Source organism: Mchenga conophoros, linkage group LG22 (genome assembly GCF_057382185.1).
Source record: "Mchenga conophoros isolate Kocher_MC1m ecotype Shallow Benthic linkage group LG22, M_conophoros_male_GT1.1, whole genome shotgun sequence".
NCBI lineage: Eukaryota > Metazoa > Chordata > Actinopteri > Cichliformes > Cichlidae > Mchenga > Mchenga conophoros.
The window spans coordinates 28,671,986-28,699,843 of record NC_140546.1 but is presented as its reverse complement, the minus strand read 5'-3'; the positions used below and the strand labels follow the sequence as shown (position 1 = coordinate 28,699,843).

The 27,858-nt window shown below is 39.1% G+C and overlaps 1 protein-coding gene across 1 annotated transcript; it reads left to right on the top strand.

The window, feature by feature from the left end:
- Positions 1-267: 267 nt before the first annotated feature.
- Positions 268-27,858, top strand: pkib (protein kinase (cAMP-dependent, catalytic) inhibitor beta). Its single transcript, XM_085262693.1, has 3 exons — positions 268-534; positions 25,260-25,411; positions 26,092-27,858. The coding sequence occupies exons 2-3, from the start codon at positions 25,270-25,272 to the stop codon at positions 26,172-26,174; spliced, it is 225 nt and encodes a 74-aa protein (XP_085118819.1). The 5' UTR covers positions 268-534; positions 25,260-25,269; the 3' UTR covers positions 26,175-27,858.

Here is a 27,858-nt window from a genome sequence, read left to right as displayed (position 1 = left end):
GCTTTCCAAATCCCTCCTGCTTGTTTTTAACTTTTTATGGCTGTCACTGTCGTCCACTAAATACAAAGCGGATTTGCTGTCATTGTAAAATTACTTGACATTACAACTAAGTACTGCTTTATTTTTTTTAATCCATATATTCAATGAATCTTTCTGTTTCTGTCATCTTGCCTACTTTTTCTAACGCTTGCTGTTGCTCTTATTTTGAAGGCCGAGTTACCCTCTCTTCCTGTATCTCCCGGCCTAAGCACGTGCGTCTTGACCCGCCTCCTTGTTGCCGCTGCTGAGCGCGCAGTGAAGCGGTCCTCTGTCCGTGTGCTGTCACCGCTCATCATTTAGTCCACCGTGCCGCGGGTCCGGCGCTGTCATCTGGAATGAGGCGGTGTGGTGTGTCGTATCGGACGGACTCCTTGACACTGCGCACATTCTCTTCTTCGTCCCTGCGGAAGATGGTGGCTGGCGGCTAATTCCAACTTCTTACTCCTTGGAGGTCCCTTATGCCCCCCCTCGCCTGAAGCGCACTGAAATCAGTTGGTGAGTGTTCGTCGTTGCGCACATATACCTACACTTGTTCTGCTCTACAGGTAGGACAGCAGACTGTTGCCTGCTCATGTGCCTCCGAGGCAGACTGCAGGAGAGCTGCTGGTTCCATAGATTAAAGGCAGGGTGGAATTATTGTGGCATGCTGGAGCCATTATGTGCGCCGAAAGTGATTAAAAAAAGAGAGAGAGAAAGCAACAGGAGCATCGACTTATCTGCCAGCAGCACTCACATCTGGCACCAGCTGAAGGCTCGTTCAAACCGAACAGCACCTTATTGTAAACGTTGACAGGTGTCAACTCCAGCAGCCTACCTGTCAACTCCGTATGAGCTGGTAGCACTGAGCGCATCAGCTGTTCACATAAAAATGCCACAGGCTCCCAGCAGCGAGGTTGATGGTAGCTGGATTATCTGCTTTGGTTTATTAAAAGGTGGGTAAACTGTGACCTTCAGGCATGAAGTGTTGAGATAATTCTCAGGCTGCGTTTAAAATGATTGAAAACAATGATGGATGTTCGCAGGAGAACAGGCTTTTGGTTTCATTTTAAAGGAGACCTTTTTTTCATAAGGATACAGATACATAATCTACCACAAACATCACTACAAGAGGCTGGAAACTCTAAACCTTCACTAAAATTAATCTTTTATAATGCTTCATACCTGCCTGTTATATATTAACAGGTGACACTGTTAAACCCTTTAATCTACTAAACTCTTAATAGCCTTGCTATGTTTGTCCTTATCCATGAGTTTCAGACCCCCTAGTGAGCAAAGGGCCTTGAACAAGCCTCAGTCTTTATGCTTTGGTGAAGCTAAACATGTTCCCAAAAACAGCTCAGGATTTAAAACCCTGTCTGCCTGCCTCTCTGTGTTGCATCGTCTTGCACGAGCTCTGTAGTGAATCATAGTTGTACAATGTCAGGTAAAGAAATTGCAGTCCGGGGTCGGCCTGGGTGTTAGCAGAGCCTTCCTATTTTTCATAGTCATTTTAGCTCCGAGGCACTTGGTTTCAATTTATGATTTCACCCTGTGTTAATTACATCACCATGAGGTCATGTTTGAGAATCAGCCTCAGTTCTGATCAGTAGCTGGCACCAGTGGGGCTTTTTTTTTGGCCTCTGTGATGCAGTGATACCTGTTAATCACGCTGTGTGGGCAATGCGGTCTCAAACCAGTGGCTCCCTTTGTTTTTTCACAAAACCACTAAAGGAATGTGAAAATTAAACTCTTGATTTTGCTGAACCTCAATAGCAGTGGATGTAGACACATATATAGTTTGTCTTCATTAAATTAAAATTGACTATATTCAAAGATGTTGGGCTGCTATTTGTTATGAAATGGAATACTTTTAATTTTATTTGTTCTTGGATAGGTAAGGCTCAAAGTGGCCCGCAGAGCTTTCTAGTTACTCTATTTCAATGTGGGCCTACACATTTTTTCTTTTTCACTGTTGTTCTGTTTTTCTAGTATTTAAAATAATCAAATATTGCAGTGATTATAGTTAAATAATCCTCCTAACCAGCCAACTGCAGAATAGTCACATGTGGTAGAATATTAATATATATCGATAGGTTAATTTATACTTAATAGGCGGTGGCGACTTCATTAAGATAAGATTAGACCTTAGAGTATAAAGCTCCTTGAGGCAACTGTTGTTGTCATTTTGACACTGTATAAATAAAACTGAATTGAATTAGACAGCATGTACTTTATTTATTCAAACATCGGAAAATTTGTGACAACAGTTAAAAATGTTTTTGAGACAATAGACATGGCTTAATAAGCAGGTATTATAACGCTCCATTATGTCTCAAGGCTCCGTACCTTTTTGTTTTTTATGTAGGAAATTGTTGTAAAATAGCGCTTTTGTAAAGATTACCAAACCCTGCCCGTGTTGTTATTAATTTTTATTCATTTATTTTTGAGTTTTGGTCGTGTTTATTGTAACTTATTCATTCTTCTACAAAAGGAATCCTTTTGATGTTAAAAAAAAAAAGACCTATTGTAACCTTTTATACTGTATAGTCACAGCAGTGTTGGCAAACAACTGCCTCAGCAAGATTAGCATTTATCTAAAGTTGTGTTTCTAGCTATTTGAAGAATATTGTCATTACTTAGTGGGGCTGTTTAGGTTTCATTCAACTCCCAGTATGATACCAGGAATTTGGAAGTGGGTAACAGTTGCGTAATTCTCGGTTTAAAACAAAAAATAGAGCCGATCTGATTTTTATTGGTAGGCCAGTATTATTGACCGATGTTAACTATTTGCTGATCTATTTGCTAATAAGGGAAAATTTAACATTGTACATTATTTTACGTTGTACAGTTTTCCACCAGAGGGCACTCAGCAGTATTAGGAAAACATACGTTTGCAACCCCATACATAAACGCAACAACCAGCTAAATGGAGAGCGTCAAAGAGTATAGTACTCATAACAAAAGTTAGGGAAATCTGTTTATGTTTCGTGTGTCTAAAAGAGCAAAAAAACCAAAACCTGGCTGATATATTAGAATATTTTGGATTTTTAAAATCACCAAATATTGTTACTGACATTGATCTTAAAAATCCTATATACATATAATCCTATATACATATAATCCTATAATATAGGATTATATGTATATAGGATTATATGTATATAGGACCTATATACATATAATCTTATATACATTGGGCTTTAACCAAAATGGCAAATGAGTTCCATTTTATGACAGAAGCCTGGGTAATGAACAGCATCTATCTTAGGTTATGAGCTACTAGTAACTTGGCCTAAACAAGAAACTTTTATTCTTGTTCATGCTCTGCCAACTCTGGTCAGAGCAGATAGTTATTGTGCTTGTGATATTCCAAACGTGTTGCCACCTAGGAAGTTGCAGAATACCCTCTGGTAATTTGTTGAATGCTGGTGCCAATAGATCACCAAATAGCTAAGATCACCCAATAATATCGGACTGCCAATAAATCAGTCAGGCTCCACTTTTTGCTAAACAGTCTCAATGAGAGCAGTGCGAATAAACCAAAACAAATGAACAGCGAAACCAAAACAAGTAGCTAAAATAGGCTCAAAAGCTTTGTAAAGCTGCTTACATAAGAGGTGTCACTTTTAACGTATGTTGTTGGCTTACATTTAGCTTTAAATGAATTGACCATTTTGTTACATTAAAACAAATCTTTCTTAAATAGTGATCATACCAGCTCTGATGTTGGTAAAATACAAAAACATAAAAGTTTCGAAGCTTTTCAAATGTACTTGTGTAAGCATTATACGATGCAGGAGTGGAAGGATTGTACTGCATCCTGGTCTTTCTTGAGAATCAGTCTTCACGTCACTTTGTTTTAACATTGATGATGGCCGACAGATGATGGCATCACACCATGCTCTCCTCCCACCCGTTGTGATTTCGCAGTCCCAGAAGTGCCAGATGTGGTTCGTTGCTCAGTCCTTTATCAGTAACCTCCTGAAAACAGTTCCAGTCAGCATAATTTTATCTTTTACAAGAACCAAGCATGCCAATGTTATCAGTAATCAGGTGACTGCTCTACCTATAAAACTGTTTAATCTTCAGTGGCCTCCACATTGCTGAGCAGCTTATTTTCAGCTCTTATCTAACAGTTCCTCTCATTAAAAGCCAAGACTGAGTAAGAACTAGCGTGTATCGAAGTTTAAGCAACACTGATGATCTTTAGACCAAAGATATTAAAAGCTGATGTGTTGTGTTGAGCAAAATTCTGTAATAATTCTCAAAACTTGAACATTTTGTTGGCAAAAAGATTGGAGGGATTAGTTTACAATATATGATAAGTGGACTGGTTTTTATATAGCGATTTTCTACTTGAGCACTAAAAACACACTTTAGATTGATTCTCAACAGCAACTTTAATGACTAATTTATTACAGATTACGCATTAACAAATTTACAGTATGGAGGTTAGCTATAAGCCATTTATCCAGCTAAAATGCACCATTGTCGGTAGTTCTAGTGTTTAGTTTTTTTTAAATGTAATTAGGTAGTCTAACGAGGTAGTCCTGCTGCTAATACCACAGATTGTTTTAGAGGTGGGAGAAAATGTCATACTTAGCCATACTGCTAAACTATTGCAATACTTTTATGATATTAAAAGTTAGATTAAAAATTGCTGTTATTCTAAAAGGTTCATCCACCAATTTAACCCACTAGAGCAGGGGTGGGCAATTCCAGGCCCCGAGGGCCGGTGTCCTGCAGGTTTTAGATCTCACCTTGGGTCAACACACCTGAATCACATGATTAGTTCGTTACCAGGCCTCTGGAGAACTTCAGGACATGTTGAGGACCTAATTTAGCCATTTAAATCAGCTGTGTTGGTTCAAGGACACATCTAAAACCTGCAGGGACACCGGCCCTCGAGGCCTGGAGTTGCCCACCCCTGCACTAGAGTCACTATTTAATAACTTATAGTGGTGGCATTTATCATCTTGCAGTAAAGAAGATGAAACTCAGAGGTTGTAAATGGCAAACAGCAGGAGAAAGCTAACAACGGAGCCACTAAACTAATCCGATGCATTATTAAAACTGAATGATAACGATAGACACACACACCAATACCATAATGGAGTAATGACATCATGGCACTTTGACTTTTTGGAGATATTGTTTTCTTATTGGGTTATACAGATATTTTAATATGTAAGTAACAATACTGTAATCGAAAGGACCCGACGCGACTCAGAAGGTCACGTTTTGCTTTTTATTATATTCACAGTGTTTCTGTGGCTTTTCACTGTGCGCTTCAACACTTTGCAGTGCTCACTGTTCCGACTTTGCACCGGCTCTTTGCTCCAGCAGCTCTCTCCTCCTCTGCGGCCTGGCCGCTACTGAAATAGGGAAGGCATGATTAGATGATGCTTGCCGGCTGCGAAAACCAACCTTCCCTGACACCACATTCTGAACCCGCTGCTCCACTCCTTCCCTGCAGCTGAGCCACAAACCACACCAGCCACAGATACATTTAAATAATAATTGTTATAAAAATCTTTATGATAAAAAACACATATACACACTCACAAATGACATGTTCATCAGAATATTAAGTACGCTAATGATCAATCAGACTTTATTTATGCAGCACTTTGCAAAGAAATCAACTCGGCTCAGAGTGTTATAAGTAACTGACAAAATCTTGACAAAAAAATCAATGCATTTAGAAATGACCGTATCCACAAAGCTGATGAATCTAATTTTGAAAATGATCAGCTTGTTTCAATTTCAGTTTATTTTTATTTATATAGTTGCTTTAAAGCATTTTATATGGGAAGATAAAGAACCTACAACCTTAAAGAGAAAACACCAACAATCAGACATTCCTTTATGACAAACCTTTTGGCAACGGCGGGAAGAAAGAACTCCCTTTTAACAGGAAGAAACCTCTAGCAGAACTTGACTCAGAGAAGGGCAGCCATGACAAGTGATAGTTATCCTGCTGGAGGCACTTTGTTAACTTCTTTTAGTCCTTTGAGATTCAATAACCCCAACCCTATGTTTTGGAGATGGAAAAAACTAAATTTGGAAAAAAAAATTAAATAGCACCCCCCTCAGTTTGGAAAGGATTACAAATCTATTAGGGTTTACATTTGCCAAAATAAATCCGCCTTGATGATCCCCAAGAATTTTGGGAAAATATTCTGCGGACTGTTGAGGTCTGTTTCATTTTTTGGAAGCTTTCTGTTACATCTGACATGAAACTAACAAAGAATGTTATAAAAAATAACATCACACCAACAGTTAAACATGGTGGTGGTAGTGTGATCTAGGGATACTTTGCTGCTTCATGACCTGGACAACTTGCCATAATTGATGGAACCACGAGTTCTGCTCTCTATCAGAAATTCGTAAAGGGGAATGCTCAGAATGTTTCAGTGAGACTTATGCTCTTGCCCTTCTTTCATAGCTCAAGACTGAAAGTAAAGGACCACGTGTTGTTTTGAAGCTGCGATGTGTGAACACATCTGCTGTCTGCCTTAAATTTGTGCTCGAAGATGGATGAAGTTTTGATGAAGATGGGCCCACTTTTAAAGTTGGAATTTCGACTCTCTGCTGCAAGAGAGAGACGGCAACAGCTAACTGTCGCCTGTCGCTAACAGTTTTACCACCAGGTGCTGAATGCAATTCCCATTGATTATGGGGTTTGCCTATTTGAGGTTGGAAGCAGTAATTTTCTGTGCAAAATGCAAGTCATTCATTATTCCTATGTATTGACCAGTGACCTATAAGAGTGTAGTCCAAGCCGCTACTTCTGTAAAGCCTGTTGCCCTTTACTGTGACCTATGGCTTGCTGCCATTTAGCTGCTGCTACTTTTATCTTTCTGCCATTAAAACATGTCAGTCAGTTCTTTTCCCACCTGGCTGTGGAGGGCATATGAAATGGCAGGGATGTTTTGCTGAGATGCAGAGGACAGCAGATGATAATAGGAACAGAGGGTTGTGTTAGACTGTTCTGACCTCAACCTCTTCATGCCTGTTTTCACATTAGCCCTGCCTGATGCAAGGCAGTGGGGTGGCAACAAAACTTCATAGCATGCCACTGCCTGACTCTATGGGAAAGGACGGGGGTTCATCAGTGTCATCTCTCCTGCTGCCAGCTTATCCATACTGATTAGATGGGAAGGGAACAGTCGATGATGGGATGGATGGTTTGCTATGGAGACAAAGGCTTTTTTGTAATTCCCAAGGCATCCATCAAATCCACAGGTCAATGACCCTATCAGTGTATCAGACCATACAATAGAATCCGCTGCTTTGTTTTTCTCTGTAATTATAGCCTGAGATGCTTACTGCCCCAGAAACGGGCACAGCATCTCAAAACAGTTTGTCAGACATCAACCATGTGACGAATTCATTCTGCTGATTGGTAAATGAAGAGGCTGTCAAAGAGTGAAAGGTTCAGATGTTTCAGTTTCAGTGTTTCAGTGGGCACCATTGAGAAGTGTTTGGTTGAGGAGGCCTCGCTGTGGCTGTACCTGGCAACTTGGCACATTTGCATCTACGTATGGCAGCAAGGTGGAAATATTAGAAAATCTTAAATGTTCAATTAAAACATTCTGATTTTTAACAGTTAAACCCACTGTAGATTTGTGATCTGTCCCGATTCTCAAAGGGAAAGAGAAGAGCTTTGACATCCATTATACAACTAATGTTCTTGAACAAATATTCATTGAACCTTCAAGAACTCAAAAGGTTTTTAGACTACTACTATTTCAATGTGAGAGTCTTTATTGAATACTTCCATTGTTATTGGTAGTTGGCAACTGCCAACTGCTGGAGGTTGCTTGTTGTCACTATGTGAAAGTGGTTACAAAGCTATATAGTACTGTATGGAAGTCCTGCTTGGGATTGCTTTGGTAACTAGGAAATTTGCTCAGGTGCTAGGCAAAATAGATCACAAAGAGGTTTGTGGTGCAGCACAAAACATTGTTCCTGGGTTTCATTGCAGATTTTCAGCTTTCATGACCACTTGGAGGTTATTTGCCATCTCCTAGCAACCAAGATGATTACAAGGAGGTTTTTGGTGCAGTACTCTTTGCGATCATGTGACCAAGTTCCAGCAACCACATGCCAACCATTCTAGGAATACACATTTATCCCTTGCAAATGGGGGGTGCCAAGGGGTTAGCAACAAATGTTGCTCTGCTGCAGACACAGAATTGAACTGAATAAATTCAGCTGCTTAGATTGCCCTTTTTTGTTGTAGTCAGAACTGTTGATCAGTGTATCCTTACTAATGATGAAAATACTTTATTCTCTTAATCTGCTGCTCTCCTTGCCTTTGTGGGGCTTTATAGTACACTGTTTGGTATTGTGGTTCACCCTCACCTCCCTCATATTGTTATTTGTAGCTAATAGCTGTTTTCAAAAAGAGAAAAATCCACACACTCACATCCTTCTGGTGTCAGATTAGGCTCTAATCTGTTCATTTCTGGCACTTTGAAAACTGGAGATGTGCAGCTGTGCCATGGATGTTATTTTTCTCTTTTGCTGTGAGTAGGGCTGGGCCATATCATACCATTCACGGTAACACCGGTATAATGTTGGGCAACGATAAGAAAATGAAATATCGCGATAAAATATGGGTAAAACGCCCATGCGCAGTGCCTTTGTTTTTCAATCCTTTGATTTTTCTGAAAATCGACAGTGCCCCTTATAATCCTGTGTGCCTTATGTATGAATTCTGGTTGTGTTTACTGACCTCGAAACAATTTTATGTCGTACACGGCACTCGAAAATCTGTCAACTGTTTTAGTACGACTAAGCTACGAACCCGCACCGCTTGATGGATTGTCGGAGCATTACGGCTATCGTAGGCAGGAGCCTCGCGGAGTGATACGTACTGTGCTTCAACATAATATTACCGTATTGTGTGTGTATAACCTCTTTTTAAGTTTTGTGGATATTATACGTGGTTATGCTGAGGATATGTCAGCCAATTTCCACTTGAAATGCCTTTTGGTTAAACTGTCAGCAAGGAATTTGTATTTGCACTGTTAAATTTTTATATAACTTTAATGCACATAAAAACAGCTGCTTGTTTAAGTGTAAATACATTGATGGGGTTTTTCTTTTTGCACTAATAAAGTTGTGGAGTTGTAAAGTATTTTGTCTAGTGTCAATTATATCGTCAGTTATATCGTTATCGCAAATTTTCAAATGTATATCGTGATAAATATTTTTGGTCATATCGCCCTGCTCTAGCTGTGGGGGCTTTTTTCTGGAGAGACGGTTTGAAAATGCTGACCATTGTTCCTCTATTTAAACTATAGAACACATATACAGCCAATGACATCCGTCCTTGCACTTTTCAATGTTGTGGATTCCTGATGTAGGTAAACAGGTTATATTTTAGCCCTATTTCATGTCTGGTCACTGAGATATAGTTGCTGTTGTTTTTTTCAGGAGAAGCTAAAGGAAATGCTGGGAAAATGCTCTTTGCTGATAAGTTTAAACTTCAGTATAGAATTGGCTCTAACATCCTCCTCTATCACTGTTAGGTTAGAATTAGGAGGTCAGTGCAGCTTTAGTCACAAACAAACCCAACACAAAAGTGAGATGCCTCTGCTGACATAGGGTGACAGCTCTGTGTGCGCATGTGTGTTTGTGTGGACCAATGCCCCAATTGCCCGGGCAGCACATGTAGCTGCATCCGCCTGTGCCACATCGCTGCTGACACAACACTCTCTTCAGAGGATGCCTCAGGGTGGATGATGGCCTTGGTTGCACTTTGCAAAGCAACAGGTCTTATGCCAATATATTGATATGACAGCAGTATGCACTGTCCTTCTTGCATCATGCATGTGCTGTGTAGCAATGGATATTACTAATTTAAGACTGTATACATACTATAATAATTATCATGCCAAAATTTGGATAAAAATCAATTTATTAATGCAAAATGTTCTTTATTGTCAAGATTTCTCAGATTTATTGTGTATCAACATTGGTTTTGGACTCTTGTTTAGAAAATAGTTAGCAAATAGCTTTTTGGACTCTTAATATCACCAGTGGGATTATAAATGATAAACAAAAACCTATCATGTATCATGAGTATGCTAGTTATTCGGATGAATCGTTAATATATAGGGCAAAGGTCATGAAATAGAACTCACAGATTCCTAATCTGAGTCCAAAGGTTTAAAATGTTTTCTAATTCTTTCTGATCCATGTGCACCTTAGTTTGCTGTGGGGAAAAAAAGCATGTGCTCTGTTTCTGATTTAAAAAAAATATTATTATTTTTTTTTAACAAGGATAACTTGAATAAATACAAAATGCAGTTTTTATATGTTTTCATTAGATTCCAAACCTACCTGGCCCTATGTAAAAAGTAATTGGCCTCTAAAACTAATAACTGATCGTGCCACTGTGGGCAGAAAAAACTGTAGTCAAACATTTGTGATAACTTGCAACTTACTTAGTTGCAGAATTTTAGCTACATTGGATATTTCTTGAGTTTTTGAGCCTGGACTTTTAATGGCTCTAAAATAAAGGTGGTTGAACGGCCAAATTAGAGGTAGACTTGTAAGTGTGTTTCAGATCATTGTCATCTGAAGTGTAAAACTCATGAAACTCATGGCCAGACATTCTCCTTTAGGAAGAGAGCAAAACTCATGGTTCCATCAGTTATAGCAAGTTGTCCGGGTCCTGAAGCAACAAAGCAACTCCTGACCATCACACTACCACCACCATATTTGTCTCATCTCTCTATATACTGTACTGTATATAGCAGAGATGACAATAAAGTTTACTTTGACTTTGACTGTTGGTGTGATGTTCGTTTGTGAAATGTCGTGTCAATGCAGAGAATATTTTGTCCGAATTCCTGGGGATCATCAAAAAGGTTTTTTGGCAAATGTGTTTGTATTCTTTTTCTTAATCAATAGTTTTAGTCTTGGAACTAAATTGTAGATGCCATTTTTTGCCCAGTCTCTTCCTTATTGTCGAGTCATGAACACTCTCCTTAACCAATAGAAAGCTAGGCTTGTAGTTTTTTAGATGTTGTTCTGGGTTCTTTTGTGACCTCCTAGGTGAGTGCTTGATGCACTCTTAGAGTAGTTTTTGCTAGGCTGGCCATCCTTAGGAGGGGTAACACTGCTAAGTTTTCTCCAGTTTTGGATAATGGTTCTCAGTGTTGTTTGCTGAAGTCCCGAAGCCTTGGAAGTAGTTTTCTTTTGTTTTGAATCCAGATAGATGGATGACAGTAACGTTGTCTCTCATCTGTTAAGTTTCTTTAGATTGTGAAATAAGTGAGAAATTAGGAAAGGGCGAATATTTTTCACAGTACTGTATGTTTCCTTTGTTAATCTGTTTGCAAGGGTTTTTACATGTTTATTTTTTTTACCATGTTATTCCTGGAGGACTCCTCTCGAAGTTGGATCAAACTCTTAAAATTAATGTTTTTTTAATGACGTAACTCAAATAAGATAAGTATTATAAGTTGCAACATTAAGTTCAAAGACATCTATATTAGTGTAGTTGTAAGTTTAGTTTTCTTTTTTCTTGATTTCTTTTTTTTTTATAGCTGTCTGTCATTTAATTAATCGATTATCCTTTTCGATGTTGAAGCCTTTCATTGAACTACCAAATAAACAAATTGACGCTCGCTTTCTGGCCAGATTTGTGGCAGCACTTCTGCTATCATTTAGTTTGTATTTAAAAAATAAAATGCAGACAAAATGGTAAACATTAGTTTTTGACTCCCAGTGAAAATAGTTTTCTTTACAAATAACTCTCTCACTGAACTAACACAGCCAATCCCTCAACATGTTTGTACTCTCTGCTCATATTGCCTTCATGTTAAATATTTTTTTCTTTTTAAAGAACTTATTTTAACATTGAACTCAACAACAAATAAATCCTCCCTAACAGAGAAAGTAACGTCAAGGGCCAAATTACTTTATATGTCTTTACATCAATATATGGGCCACAAGTAGCGCTGAAGTGGGCTGCTAGTGGTCCTGGGCTGCGAGTTTGAGACCTCAGGTCTAAGTGGTTGATAACTTAAGAAAATTTGGTGGTTCATTAAAGGAAGCATTGTGATTTTGTAAGCCATGTATACAGAAAAATGCAGTAAAGATGGGGACATCCTTACTTTTAGTTGATGGTATGGGTCAAGCTCCAGTGTTGAACCTTACATTTGTCACTAAATACAAAATGCGGATACCCTTAAATTAATATTTACAATGAAGGCTTTTAATTAAAAGTTGCACAGTAACCCTGACATCATCAGAATTATTTAATGGCCTGTATTTGTATAGCGCTTTACTAGTCCCTAAGGACCCCAAAGCGCTTTACACATCCAGTCATCCACACATTCACACACTGGTGATGGCAAGCTACGTTGTAGCCACAGCCACCCTGGGGCGCACTGACAGAGGCGAGGCTGCCGGACACTGGTGCCACTGAGCCCTCTGACCACCACCAGTGGGCAACGGGTGAAGTGTCTTGCCCAAGGACACAACGACCGTGACTGTCCAAGCCGGGGCTCGAACCAGCAACCTTCCGATTACAAGGCGATCTCCCTCTTCTGTTACAAGAAATCAAGAAGATGAAACACTTTTCACAACCTGAGTAGAATTCCTACTTAGAAGTTAGATAATGTGTGTGCTGACCTGTAAAGGGCAAGTAAAGATCATGCACCGAAGCCACCAATCCATTCTCACCTTCACTTAGTCTAATTAGAAACACCACAGAGATCAATAGCAACAGTTGGGTAATGAATGGTGAAATACAAAAAATAGGTCATTGTGTAGGGTTTGACAATGTGATTTTCTAATATTTGACCTTTCCAATGCGGAGCTTATTTACGCACAGTCGAGATCAGTTCTTAATTAGAACGTGACGTTCAAAAGTCGTACTTCCCCCAAAACAGTCTGTTCTTCAGATCATCCCCAAAGCTTTTGCCAGCACTGCCTGCCAGCCATTCTCTACAGCTTTCTGTCAAGTGCGCTAATTGCTGTAAATAGCTGGGTGTTCTGTTGTTGTGATTGACCCTTCTGAAAAGCTGCTCAATCTGTCTCATATTTGGCAAAGTGGAGCCCATTTTATGGGCCTCGTTTTATAGAAAGGCTTGTTTTTGTTGCCACTGCACATTAAACATGGTTAATAACAGAGAAGGCGGTTTGCTTAAAAGGGCTTTGATGTGAAGTACTACTTGGACTTTACCAGTAACAGTATAGCTGAATGATATAAAAATCCTTGTTATGTTGTGGATTCTTTCTGAAACTCTGTTAGGACTGAATGATTGTGATACTGAAATCCTTGTTTTTCCTCGTGAAGGATATACACCTTTCTCATCCTGCCATCTCAACTTTCCAGTCTTTGATGTCACACATGAAGTTTCTTATGACCGATCCAACATTTGGATGATATATTGGTCCGTGCTGAGTTTATCGGCTTGAGACTCATCATAATCCTGCTTAGGTGATTACAAAGAACGAACAAACACATGTGTGCTTTGTATAATTCTAAATGATGAGTTTCATTTAACACTGAGGATGCACCAGTAAACCAACTGTCGTTAGAGTGGTGGGCCTCTCATGTTAGCTTAAACATATCCCCACTGGCTCCCAGTGGGAAAGGGGCCTTTTCTCGTGTCACCTGAAACACGTGATACTGGAATTCTTTTCCAAGTACCAGAAAATATGGAATTCCTAAATTATGATGTTAGGGCAAAGAGTCTAAGTAAGCCTTGATGACCCAGTGGACCCCCTACTTCTGTAGCCTTATAAAATATACAGTGAAGAGCCAGCAGCAGATTTATTTTGTTGTATTTCTAACAGTACTATGTAGAAACAAAGAGCTCTTCCAACTGAAAATTTGACTCTAGGGCTTTAAGACGGCATTCATAATCATCTGCCAGATCTGTTACACAATACTCCTTGGCCTTGAATGTAACACTAGGTTACTACTTAACAAAGTAATCTACTTATTTCACTTTTGGAAAGGTTAAAAATAGAGAAGCACACTGCAAAATCTGTACCATGACTAGAGTACAATGCACAGATCTGTGGCATGTGTAAAAATTCAAAGCTGAAATCCCTGCCAAGCCTGTTTAAGATAAGATAACCTTTATTAGTCCCACACGTGGGAAATTTGTTTTGTCACAGCAGGAAGTGGACAGTGCAAAGTTATGAAGCAAAAATTAGAATACAATAAGAATAAATACAGTACACAACTGTACAGAATAGAATAGAATAAAATACTTAAGTTAGTCGCTTAGCTACAATTGGACAGTTCACTTGCCTGTGAAGTGAACTGTTTCACTTCACCTTCAGAAAGATTACCCTCTGAAATAACAATTACCATTAATATAGGGCCTTAAATGTGATTTATGTTTAGTAAATCATTCGTACATTTTCTTTTTTTGAAAAAAGGGATAAGATGTAACATTTTTAAGAGATTTTGTGCACCATCCAAGTCATCCTGGTTTTTATGTACATGCTCACCCCCCCCCCCCCCCAAAAGCAAATTATCTGCAAAGTAAAAGCCTACGCTGGTGAATTTTCTGTCTGGTTTGTGAAACATAAAAGCAGGAAGCCTTGGTGAGAAGACGGGGCGCTCGGATCAGCGGGAAAGACGGAAGATTTGCCTGGATGTTTGTGAGATCTGAAAGGAGGCTGTGATCACAGTGTCTCGTTAGATCAGTCTCACCTCTCCCTTTTTCCTCCATTTCTGTCTCTGTCTCTCTCTTCACTGCTGCTGCTTAGGAAGAAAAAGAAATATTGTAGCTTTTTGAAAACCAACTGCTGATATCAGTGTCATGCTTCACCTCGTCTACGCTCATAAATGCATGACCTTCTGTGCACCTGGTTTAATGTGACTGAGATGATGAGGGCTATTTCCATCATTGCTTTGCTTAGTTGTGATTAAACGTATACCTTGATAGTTTTGCACTGCGTAATACTGCACGTCTTTATATTTCATCACTTTTGATTGTCTCAATCTTAAGACTACATGTCATGTAATCACATTTTTATTTTTATTAGAAAAAAACAAACATACAACTGCAGTTGAATGTTTCCTCCTCGGTTCCCCTCCTCCACTATATACTGTAGCTGCCTTCATAACAATGGTGCAGTTTCCATGGCAGCTACAGCATGTTAAGCTTTAGGATAACAGTTCAAAAAAAAGTCAGGAGAAGAACGGGGTCTAATCACAGGGTATGAGGAACTAAAAATAGCGAGGGACTTAATCCCAGGCATTATTTATTCATCTAAAACTTCTCGTGTCTGTGCCGGCTGTGTAAACATCACTTCTTTTGTAGCTCCTCTTCAGGCGGGCTGTTTTCCAGCCTAAACCCCCACAGTCTTACTGACTAATACGCTGACTATAGGAGAAGAGGGATGGACATATAGGGGTTGGATTTAGTGTGGTGACACAGTCTGTTGAGGGAAACTGCTTAAAAACTGCTCAGGATTAATATTTTACTGTTCCTCCTTCCTGAGCGAGCATGAGAGTCAGCATAGCGGTGCACGTAACTATGAAAAACACCCGTACTGACAGCTGGCTGATGTGTAATTAAATATTTCTCTTGATGTTGCTGCAAATGGCGATAAAACGGCCTTATAATGTTACATTTAATCATTGCCAGCTCATATGCTATACTTGGTAAGAAGCTGTAGAGTGTGCAGTAGGTCTGCCTGTCACACTGCGAGAATGAGAGTGTGTTGTAGCTGAGCAGAGGTCAGCCTCAGGCAGCAGGCACGGCCAGATTGCTGTGCACGGGGAAGAGAAATCTATTATTGTCTCTTGTTTAGCGAGATGAATGCTTTGATGGATGTCACTTTGCAAAGTTACTACACTGAATTTGCTGGTTGATTAAATGGATTTTGCAGTGAAGAATATCATCAAGTGAGTTTAGGGAGTCCATCTACTTGAACTCAAATTTGAAGCACTTCATGTGAATATCTGTCTTTATCTGACTGCGTAAGTTATTAGTAAGGACAATTCCATTGTTTTCCAGCTCCGACGTCTTTTCTTGATAACGAGTAATTAGATTGGCACCCGCAATGTTGTGAAAAAGTATTTCCCTTAGGCAAAAAAAGTAAGAAATCAGGATAGGGGCAAATACTTTTACACAGCACTATATGGATGCACATCGATCAGTAATGTGAAAAACATTTTAACAACCTTTGCACTCAGATTATCAATGTGTAAGTCCAATTTCATGATCTTAGCCCTTTATGTTAACAGCACATGTCATTGGTTATCGCTGATGTTCCAACTGGTATAATCAAAAGTCCAAAGTGTGTCGTTTTGTTTTTTTTAACTTCTCTGAACAACATTGCAGAACCAAAATACTTTAATATACAATAAAACTATGAAAATCTTGACTATAATGATAATTTTGTCTCAAAAAATGACTTTTATCCAATTTGTAGCCTGACATTTGTTTGTGTCAGCATGCAAACATTTATAGTGGCAAACAAAATAAAGAGAAAGAATTCAGGAAGGGGGCATAGTGCTTCTTTACTGTAATTAAACACTTAAGAGCTTTTTAATACAACCCACTTTCAAGCCTTCATACGTTGTTTTTATAAGTGCTTTTCTAACTGCCAAGGACACTTGGTCTTATGGTCTGAAGAAGCCATGGATCAAATAATCAACCTTGTGAATAACTGGCAACCCATTCTAGCTCCTGAGTCAATGCCACCCTTGCTCCAGGTATCTGCAGATATTCAGTACCATCTGTTACCAGTGTTAAATTAATCAGCTGTATTCAGGACTTTCATTCGTTATGTTACCGTAAGTGCAATAAAATCTCTTCAGCAGTTGTTATCCTGCATGTAATAAGAGGGAGTGAGAGAAACTGTCATAGAAAGCATTGCTCTCACAGCTTATTAGTCACATAAACTTACTTAACCATCCAGCATTTAGATTGGAACCAGACCTATATGTGTGCTAGATATGAGCTTGGAGAATAATTTTCACATCACAATCGTTAACCATTTTACAGCTCTGGCTATAATTTCCATCCATGGACAAAATAAGAAAGAATGAAGGTATCATCTGGTTAAATATGGTCAATTCAATTTTGGGTGGCTTTGAATTGCTTTGAGTTAAGTAACGTTTAATGGAGTGTTTTTACAGTTGCTGTATGTATGTATGTAATTTGGGGACACAGTGTCCTTATTTAGAATCAATTTCCCCTCGAGTGTCTTCAGTCATTGCACAGAGGAATGATTATGTGGTTATGAGGTTATGTTGTCCTCGGTGGTTTATATGGTTCCATTTAGAGAAATGGTGTCTGTTCTATTTAATGAAAAAAAAGAGAGATTTGTGCCAACTGTTTTCTTTTAAAATTAATATGCATTATTAGTCTTTTAGCGGATATGAATTGAACACTAAACACTCTGAAGTTGTGAAACATTACAAAATTAAACATACAGTAATTAAAAAGATTAATTATATACCTATATGTTTAGAGCCAGACTTTAGTTCTGCTCCCTAAATTTTACAACATAGTTATTTAAATTAAATCTTTTTGGATATTCCAGATGAATGCAAAGGGAATTCTGGAACCAAACTAAAGTATATTGAGTTGGTGTCACAATTTGCAGAGGCAAATTGTGCGGCGCGCGCGCGAGAGAGACGTGGACCCAAATGTAGGCAACCGGAGACAGTGGTGAAGAATAACAAAAGGCGAGCCTTTATTGATGGCTGAGCATTGCTACAAACATGTGGAACCGAGAAAACTAATCCAAAACCTAAACTGGGGAAAACAAGAAACAAGAAACCAAACTAGAAAACCTGAACCGCTGACTGAGAGCAGAGGTAACACGGGGGATGACAGGCAGACGGACCGATGAAGAACAAAGGATAACACACACTAAATATATACAGAGGGAAACAAGGAAATGGCACACAGGAGGGAGACACAGCTGAACCGAATCAACATGATGAGACATGGAGGACATAAGACACGAACCTTCAGTAAAACAGGAAACACGACACAGATTCAGAGACACGGGCTTTATACAGAGACATGACTGACTTGGAAACAGAGAGAACCTGGGAACCAAAACCTAAAAACTAGAAATCTTAGTCAAAGACATAACCAGATTAAACCAAAACGTAATATAATATTAATTAATGAAAAAATACTGAGTCATCAGAGTCAGGACCATGTCTGTTCGTTGCATTTTATATTGTAAATGTTAGCAGAGACGCTACCAAAAGCTTCAGTAAATGACATGCATCATATTGTGATTTGTTGGTAAAGGTTTGTTGGATCGACTTTCAAGTTTGGCATTTTCTCCACACGACAGAAGGGAAATTATGTTGACATCAGTTGTGTGGATGCACAGTCTAAGATATCGAGCTCTCAGCGTTGCTTTCTTTTTGCTACTCGTGGTTTCTTTCTGTTAGGACTGAGAGCTTTCTTGCTTAGCCTCCTTCCTCTTGCATTTCCATTGAGAATAGCAGGTGCGCCATTGTAAAAGCCAACAAAAGACCCTTTCTCCTTGGCACCGAGAGCCTGTGAGGTTGGTTGGAGACAATGCCCTGTGCTGTTGTTGTCGAAACTAACCTCCAACATCAAATGTGTTTAGTGCTGTTTAAAGCCTTCCCTTTTAAAGCTCGAGAAGCAGACACGTGAAAGTGCTTTTACTCCATTTGCACATACCCACATGGCAAATGTAAGTGGATAATTTTAGCTGCATGATTATTTACACAGTAGCCCCATGACAGGATGTCTTTAGTACGTGGTGTATAATATGGTACAAAATAATAGCGGTGGCTGTGTTTAGGAATAGCCTGGATAGCAATTTGCAACATTAATGAGTTTTTATGTAATTGCAGAGCTGTGACGAGTTTGAAAGAAGAAGAGGAGAAAATAGACTTTACCTTTTTTTTATTGTAAGCCAGCTTCAACCTCTGTTTTTTTTTATGAAAGGACTTGTATAACATAAACCTTTTGCATAATTCACCTGCAGCTTGTTCCTGTGTCTGCCTGAGCTGGCACAGATACCTTATGTAGGTCAGTTTACTTGACAAGATAATCCCATCTAAACTGTTGTTGGATTATCAGCTAAAATTAAACTGTTCACATGATGGGTCACTGCCTGTTCAGTGCTTAATCCAGTAGCTCAATGAAAGTTACCATGTGTTCTAATTAGGACCGGAATAACAATAGCTATTACTTATTCTGATATTTCAGCAGTGAAGCCACTGAAAGCCAGTGATTTTATCTGGCTAAACAACTTCTTAACCTCTCAGCTTCCTCTTCAGTCTGACAGTGTAAAAACCCCAGAGCTGAATCATCCTGGAAAGCTGTCAGATCAGCAGTGACTGACTGTGGCCACCACCTGGTATTAAATGAAAAGTTGTTATAGCAAGTCAGTGTAAGAGCTAAAGTTTGGTTTTAATTAGCAGGATTAACAGTCAAAGCTGAGCTTTTCAGTGATAATCAGTTTCTCAGCTTGAGAAGCCTCTGAGCCAGACTGAAACTTCACAGAGAGACAAGCTATCCGTCCTACTGCGTGACCCAAACGCCTATTGTTAGACTCCAAGCTGAACAAAGAGAAGCTTTGACACGTGGCCCTGGAGGTGAAATTTGGAACAATATTCTGGATTTGCCTACAGTATAAACTTACTGAATGGCTAAATTTAGTACTGCAGCCACAAAGTAATTCACTTGAAATCACTTAAAGTTGCAGGTGTGACGTGTTCATGTGAACACAGATGGCTCATTCTTTGTATTTATATTTGAATTTAATGGTAGTGATTTGAGAAACATGAGGACAGCTGATGTTATTCAGTTGACCCCTTTGACTTGCACGTTGAGTCAGTTAATATTGCAACAAAACACTGTAATTAAGAGTGCCAAATAATCATCTAATATTTAAAACCAACTGGTAAATATGACGGCTTTACACTTAGGTCTGTAATTTGTTGGACAAAGACAGAATTTTTGTAGTTTTGCTTCTATAAACCACCACAACAGACTTGAAATCAGTCAATATGTGATTCAAATTCAGACTTTCTGCTCTAGCGGATGAAATTTTGCATCAACTGTTTGGAAATTACATATAGAAAGTTTTCTGTTTTAAATGCACACTCCTCCATTTGTAGCCTCGAAAATAATTGGACAATTGACTAACAAGCAGTTTCATGGCTAGCTGATGGTTTCTGTGTTATTTTATGAAATGAAGCAAACATCCGAAGTTGATTCAAGAAATGTTGAATATGTGTTTTGTTGTTTTTATAGTTTTAGTGTTGAATCCCAAAGTGTTGTCAGTTTAAGTGAAGAAGGCCACAGTTATGTTGAAAAAAAAAAACCCAAAACCAAAGATAAAGCTTTCAGAGAGAGCAAAGCCTTGAAGTGACCAAATCCACAATCTGGTATATTCTTTACAAAAAGCAATGTACGGGCCAGCTCACCATCAATAGGGCCTGGAAAAACAACAAAAGACAAAGTGCATGATGACATTTCCATGGTTAAGAAAAACAGCCTCACAACATCTAAAGAAGTCAAGAACATTATTAGGGAGGGAGGCGTATCAGTGTCGAGGTCCCTTCATAAATGGAAATGAAGAGGGTTTACAACAAGGCGCAAACCACTGGTTACACTCAAGAGCAAGAGGGCTGGATTAGACTAAACATCTAAGATTAATTTGTACCAGAACGATGGGAAAGGAAAAGGTTCCAGAAGGAAAGGAACAGCTCGTGATATGAAGCATGCGATATCATCAAAGAGGTGGAGGCAGTGTTATCACATGGCTGCCAGTGGAACCAGGTCACTAGTGTTTATTGATGATGTGACTGATAGAAGTAGCAGGATGAATCCTGAAGTGAACAGACCTGTACTCTGCTGAGACTCGCCAAATGATGCAAATGGATAATTTCCCAAAGCACACTACAAACGCAAGAGTTTCTCAAGAGCAAAGAAATTGGATACGCTTCAATTGTCAAGTCAGGCACTTTAAACTAAAGCCAATAGAGGACCTTTTTAAGTTATTAAATAGAAAACTGAAGACAGACAGACCCATAAGGAAGCAGCAAGTGAAGGCAGCTACCGTAAAAGCTCAGCACGGGACCTCAAGGGGGAAAACACAAAAAACCTTTACTCTCTTTGGACGAATAGTCTGACATCTGACACCTCAACTAGAAGTAGTGTGCGTCCGATTATTGTGTAATTGTCAACAGGCTTCTGCTTCTTTTCCTTCAGATGCAAAATTTCTGAACATACCACCTGCTTCATCTTCTGTCTGAAGCCAGTTTCTGCGTTTTTTTTTTTTTAACATTTTCTAAGAAAAATACACTTTTCCGGTTTAATCAAGTACTATTATTATGAAAAGTCGAAGATGTGCACGTGGATCACAGACTCCCAGTATTCAGTACTCCGAAAGAGCTGTCATTATATTTCATTCTATATATTTACGTTTGTTTTATATATACACTGAGTCTAATCAGCTAATGACATGGAGGCATGTAGACTGCCGTTTAAATTAAGAATCAGAATTGGGGAAACAAGGTGACTTAAGTAACTTTGAATGTGGCATTGTTGTTTGTGCCACATGGGCTGCTCTGAGTATTTCAGAAACTGGTGAAATCTTTAGGGTTTACAAAGAGTGCTCCAAAAAAGAGAAGCTACCCAGTCAGCTGAGCTTCTGCAGGTGAAAATATCTTGTTTGACATCACAGGTCAGAGGAGAATAGTCAGTCTTCTTCAAGCTGATAGGAAGCCAACAGTAACTCAGATAACTACTTTTGATATCTTAGGTGTGGAGAAAAGTGTTTTCGTACACACAGCTAGGGCAAGACACTAAAGCAATAAAGATATGTGGTGCACAATAACCTTTCCTCACTAGAGATACATGGGATAGGGTCAATATAAAGTCAGTAAATCCCATTACTTCCTTGTTTTGACAGACCACATGAAAGGGAGTGAGCATCATCAAAGACAAAATGAAAACAGAAAACTCGGGTGGTCGAGTTTCTGAATATGACAGGTTAAAGTGCAAAAGACGAGGATATTGTTAAAAGGAAGAGTCAGAGGAATTCAGTGTAGCATACACTACACACTACATACAAAGGCCAGCTACACCACAAATTGTTTTCACCCTCTGCAGCGGTGGCATCCTCATAGTGTACAGTTGCCTGTTTATCAGTACAGTGCGATGCATTGAACAATGCAAGATTTTTCTTAGAAACAAAGAGACAGTAATATTGTAGCCTAGTTTTTAAAAGATGTGTTGCCAGGAAGCTGATGCTGATTAAAGTAATTGGCCCTCGCTACCAACTCCCTGGCCACAAAAAGTTCTCTGAGGCAGCTATACACAGAGTGCAGAGAGATAGTAGTCAGGCCTCACTGTCCACTGCTCTCTCTATTTTAAATCTTATTTATTTATTGTCTAGGAGCAAAAGTGAACAACAATTGAGTATGATTTTTTCATTGTGCATTTCTTTCGTTATTTGTTTGAAGTTCCATAATGTTCTGGCTGTCGTGGTCACCTTCTGACAGAATATAAATAATGTTTCAATGAAAAGGAACCTTTAAGCTTGACAGAAATAGTGATTTGGTTTATATCATGATATCCAATCATATACACAGGTGACCAGTGGCAGAAAACTAGATCCAGTGCCATCTGAGTGCTGCATCAATTGGCGGATACAACTGATGGAAGCTGACATGGCCAGTAAGCTGTTTTATTTCGACTGCTGACCTAGAAGAAGTGCAGTGAAGAATTTTAAATATATATATAGTATTTTTGTCATGTCAGAGCTTATTTTCTTTTATATCTCTAAGTCCTTAAATTCTGGTAGTATTTTCAGGTTAATCTCAAAATACAACATTTTGTTTTCCTGTGCATTTGTTTGAATCCTACCCAGCCTTGATGTAATTGTCTACCCACTGATCAGCTATATTTTTATTGACTTTGTATATTTAGATTTGACTATTAAGAATGAGAAAAATAATGGATTTTTTTGGGCATATTAAATAAAAGGAAAAAAAAATCAAACATACAGTTGAATTGGAAATAAATGCAATCAACTAAATAAATAAAGTATGAAAATGAATTGTTTGAATGGGCCCCGGACAGAGTATTGGTAATGGTAACTGTGCAACAGCATTTTGACATCAATTAATCAAAGCTGCATGAATTATTAGCAACTTGCTATGTGTACATCCTGTGTGGTATGGAGGAGGGTGGACACAGGCTTTGTGGAAAGTGTGATTACACATTTGTACTGATTAAATATATAAAACATTTATGTTAATCGTAGGTAGATTTTTCAGAATTATGTATTGAGCTTGATAAATGCTACATATTTTAAAACCAAAGGTACGTACATGTTTTAAAGTATCTCAGTCATAGCCATGATTCCTACCTGCAGCCACAGTTTTAGCTGCCAGCATGCAATAATGTAAACATATTGGAAGCAAAGTGCCTTTCTCCATGGAGACATTTAAAGCTTAGATGAGCTCAGTAGCAAGGCTTCAACTGTGCTCGAGGCTAACAGATGGTCAACTTATGGCCCTCTTTTTGAGGATGGTGTGTGTGCGAGTTTATAGCTGCACATATGCATTAACTCACACGTCAGCCCTTTGTTGAGAGAGAGCAATGGGAACTGAGATTTCGCTCCACAGAATGGTATGGCTATTTAAAGGGAGGCAACACAACAAAAGGGGGAGACTGGGAAGAGAGAGTGAGATAGTGAGCGAATGGATTCCAGTCATATGTTTACCTGCCAGTGGTGCTTTTTCTGTACTGTTGCCATGGCAGCAATGGCTCGCTGTATGTGTGTGTGCTGCGAGTCTGTGAGACAAGGGATGTAATTCTGCCTGTCACCAGTGTAGCCTGGAGCTGACTCCCCAGCTGCTGGTTGCCATGAGACCAGACAGACACATCCTCCTTTTCAGTGATGAATCTTTTCTCTGGATGTTCAAATCACATTAAGTACATTTTGTTTTCTGAGAAATGTCAAAATTAATATCCACTGTTAGACTATGTATAACATAAAACGTAGTGTCAACTTTTTAAAAGTGTTGGGATTAAAACTACTAGGGTACATATAGGGATGATTAGCAGGCTAGCTATATCATTAAAGATGTACCCCACACAGCTTTTCCCCGTGCAGTACACACCAAACAGAAACAGCACACTGTGAGTTGATTGAGTGAATTGTTACAAAATAAGACCTGGAACGTCCTCTCTTCAAAAATGGCATGCCATTTTATATCTGCATCCATGCTTTTAAACATTTGATATGTTGTACTAAGACTTTTTTCTTTGAAAAATATATTCCAATTTAAATTTGGTGCCAGCAACACCGCAAAAAAATGTAACAGGGAACAGAGTTGAAACATGTTACAACTAATTGCTTGCATCAAAGAAAGGTCGAGTGTTCCAGAAGTAAAGATTGAGAGGCGAGCAGCCCAATATTTTAATAATGTTTTTCAGCGTGAAACTGCTAAAAATGTCACAATATTCAAACAAACAGAGAATCTGCAGATGTCTCTGTGTGCAAGGGACAAGGCAGTGATGGAAACACAACTTGAATGACTGTGATATTCAGGCCTTCCTATGACACTGCATTGAAAACAGTTGCAGCCTGCTCAGCATGTAAAGCCCTTCATTTGTTCAACAAACTTCTTGGTCGTTGCTAGCTAACTAACGAACTAAGCAAATGGTTGACCATTTACCGTAATATCAAACTCTGAAAAACAAGATGAGAAAAGGAACTAGAAGTTACAAGTAAAAAAATTAGAACCACAAACCAAATATAAGCTGTGTTTTTAGATGTTAAACATGTCACATTGACATTCTCAATATTTTTTAATGATTATATTTATAGGTTTCAGAGGCCAATTTGACATTCACAGTTTTTTGTCCTTTTATACCTTATAGATGTATTTTACAGAGAGCTATGCCCCTCTGCCTCCACCGGTTGAAGCAGATGACGGAGTCTGGTTGTCCCTGAGCTTGCTTCCTGTTAAAAAGGAGTTTTTCCTTCCCACTCTCGCCAAATGCTTGCTCATAATAGGTTGATCTGATTGTTAGGGTTTTCTCATAGGCTCTCTTGTAGGGTATTTACCTCACAATGTAAAGCGCTTTGAGGCAACTGTTGTTGTGACTTAGCAGAAATACTGCTCAGGTGAGTTAAAATCATGTATCATACCTTATCATATAAGGTATGATACATGATACATGGGTAAAATCGTAACATTGTACCTTCTTTTTTTCCTGAAGAGTTCCTGAAATGACCGAAGTGGAGCCAGTGCTGGACTTTGCCTCCTCGGGGCGCTCAGGGAGGAGAAATGCCCTGCCTGATATCCTGGGCTCTCCAGCGGGTGTAAACCCTGGTGACTTACCTCTAAAACTGGCTGAGCTATCCCTAAAAGGTGATATTTCCCTTTAAATGTGTTTTTTTTTTAACTTAGTACTTTAGCATGTGAAGCAATATATTTGATTATTTAGAAACAGTATAATGTAAATTAAGGACACTTTGAGAGATGTTTTTGTGAACTTGACTGAGATATTTGATCCCCGGAAGCCTTTTTGTGGCTCATCTATGGCTTGAAGCTATGGCAAAGTTTTTGAGATTTAGGAAAGGTTGTCCTTGTCTAAATACATCTCCATTTAGTAGCAGATGGGTGAGCTTTAGGCTAGGAATGTCACTAGGGAAATGCTGCCCATTTCCCTGTCATGCATCACAATTGCTAAAAGTGTGTAGCTACCAGGAGTGCCAAATTTGAGCCATTGAGCATCTTTGGCTGCATGTGTAGAAAACAAATTAGCATCTAACATAACACAACATGGTCGTGCAATTCATCTTACAGACCCCAAAAATGAAAATACAGGTTTGCTCACATGAACTCGGATCTTTTGGAATTCCTCCAGCAGTGGCAGAGAGACACTTTGTTTGCCTGCATTGGGGTTTCTGAAAAAAATAGCAGCCTTAAAATGAAAGCAAAAACAAAAAATGCCAGGCACGCACTGTCACAGTCATTTATGAACAATAGCTTTGGAAAGAAGTTCCACATTTGTGCCTTTAGAAGTCATTTTTGAGTTTTGTGTGCAGATGGTCCGGGAGGGGCTCAGTCACCCACGGCGGAGGAGCCACCAGCACCGCCAGAAAGCTCAGATGGGAAAGAGGGATCATAGGGACTCGTTTATTTACCTCCCCGGAGGCCTACAGAGATAACCTGAGAGAGGATGAGGAACGAGGCAGAGGGCGACCTATGGGAGAATGAGTGATGATCTGTGGAGAGTCACACCGTTTGCGAGGAAGCTGAGCCACGGAGGGAGGGTGATGGATCCACTCCCAAAGGACTGGAGCCAAGAGCTTAGGACTGTTTTGGTACTTTCTAAAAAGAGTCAGACGTCACCTAGTTCTGAACCACATAGTGTGTGCACGTGTGCATATATGCATAAACGCGGATACGCTACATTGGGAATAAAAAGGACAATGACTGATTGTGTCCTGTACACTCTTTATTACAATTTTTCTATGATTTATTTAAAACGAAAGAAAAAAGGAACTTGTGAGTCAAAATGTAACGCACCATTTTCCTTGCATTTCCTGCAGATCTCTGTTTTGTAGCTCTGTGTGTTCTTTGACAGTAGTTTAACTGCAGCCTGTAGTGGCTCGAGAAAACTGGGAACTGTGTTATCCGGCTCATTTATGCTTTTTACACTAAATATGTATGATCTAGTGTGCATTTTCAAATGAGTCTATAACTACACTGCAGTTGTACAGTTTGTATCCTTCATCACCAGACTGTTTTAACCATAACAGCAACCAGGGACTCTTTGCACTTTTTAGGGATGATTTGGTGCAACGTGATGATATGGCAACCAAATAAAGTGTAGTCCATATCTTGAAACATTCCTTTAGAGAATAGTTTCCCACTGCCAACACTACTTCATTGTAATACTGAGAGAAAAATTAAGATTTCATTTTGTTTTTGTTTCATTGTTTTGCTTTTCAAAGTCTCTTCATTTTCCAAATATCTGAAAATGTGCCTAGTGGCAGTTTACAACTAAAAGTGGGTGTTGTGTTCTTTCTCTGTGAGGTACTGTTATTGCAAATTCCGGGGCTCTTGATATTTCCTCAGTTTTAATAGGAGGTATCGTTAAAAAAACCCATCTGAACTACTTGGACTGTGGATGAAAGAAGAAAACACTGGCCGTAAAATCCATTTTGTCTGCGGTGACAGCAGCATACGCTTGGGCGCGGGAGCAAGCGTTAACAAATGCTGCAATCTCCACAATGTGTTTCTAGTGCTGAAAATGGCAGCAGTTCCCCTTCTGTCTCACTCGCACGGAGAAAAGTCTGTTCGCGCTCATCAACACATGAGCAGAACTGTGAATAGGACGCGAGCTGGAGAGTGAGAAACAACAGCAAGAGTTCACACTTTGCCAGCTATCCCCTGCTACTGTACATATACTATATTGTAGTAAAATCCATGTGTGTCATACATGCTGCCTGTATGATTACTGGACTGTACCCACAAACAAAAGGTGTTTTGTAATTGTCTCTATTTGAAGATGTGTTGACTGGTGGCCTGTCTTTATGTGGATGTGTTTCACAAATGCAACAAGGAAAACCTGACGTGCTGCTGCCCAGTCTGTCTTTATTCCTTTTTTTGTTTTGTTTTTTATGCTGTACTGATAAAGTGTCTGTGGTCTGTCTGACGCTGATCAACACATTTTAAGAGACCGATGAATCAGAGGTGTATGTTGTAGTGTCCTGGTGCATATATTTTACTTAACTGGATTGAATCCTTTATGTTGATTCTATCTGGTGGTGAAAATTGCCATATTAAATCTCCAAGCTTTACCTATA

Excerpts from the sequence above, each read along its gene's own strand:
- pkib (XM_085262693.1), top strand. The coding sequence starts at position 25,270 with ATGACCGAAGTGGAGCCAGTGCTGGACTTTGCCTCCTCGGGGCGCTCA. Across the intron at positions 25,412-26,091 it reads GGCTGAGCTATCCCTAAAAG|ATGGTCCGGGAGGGGCTCAG; the intron begins GTGATATTTCCC and ends TTTTGTGTGCAG.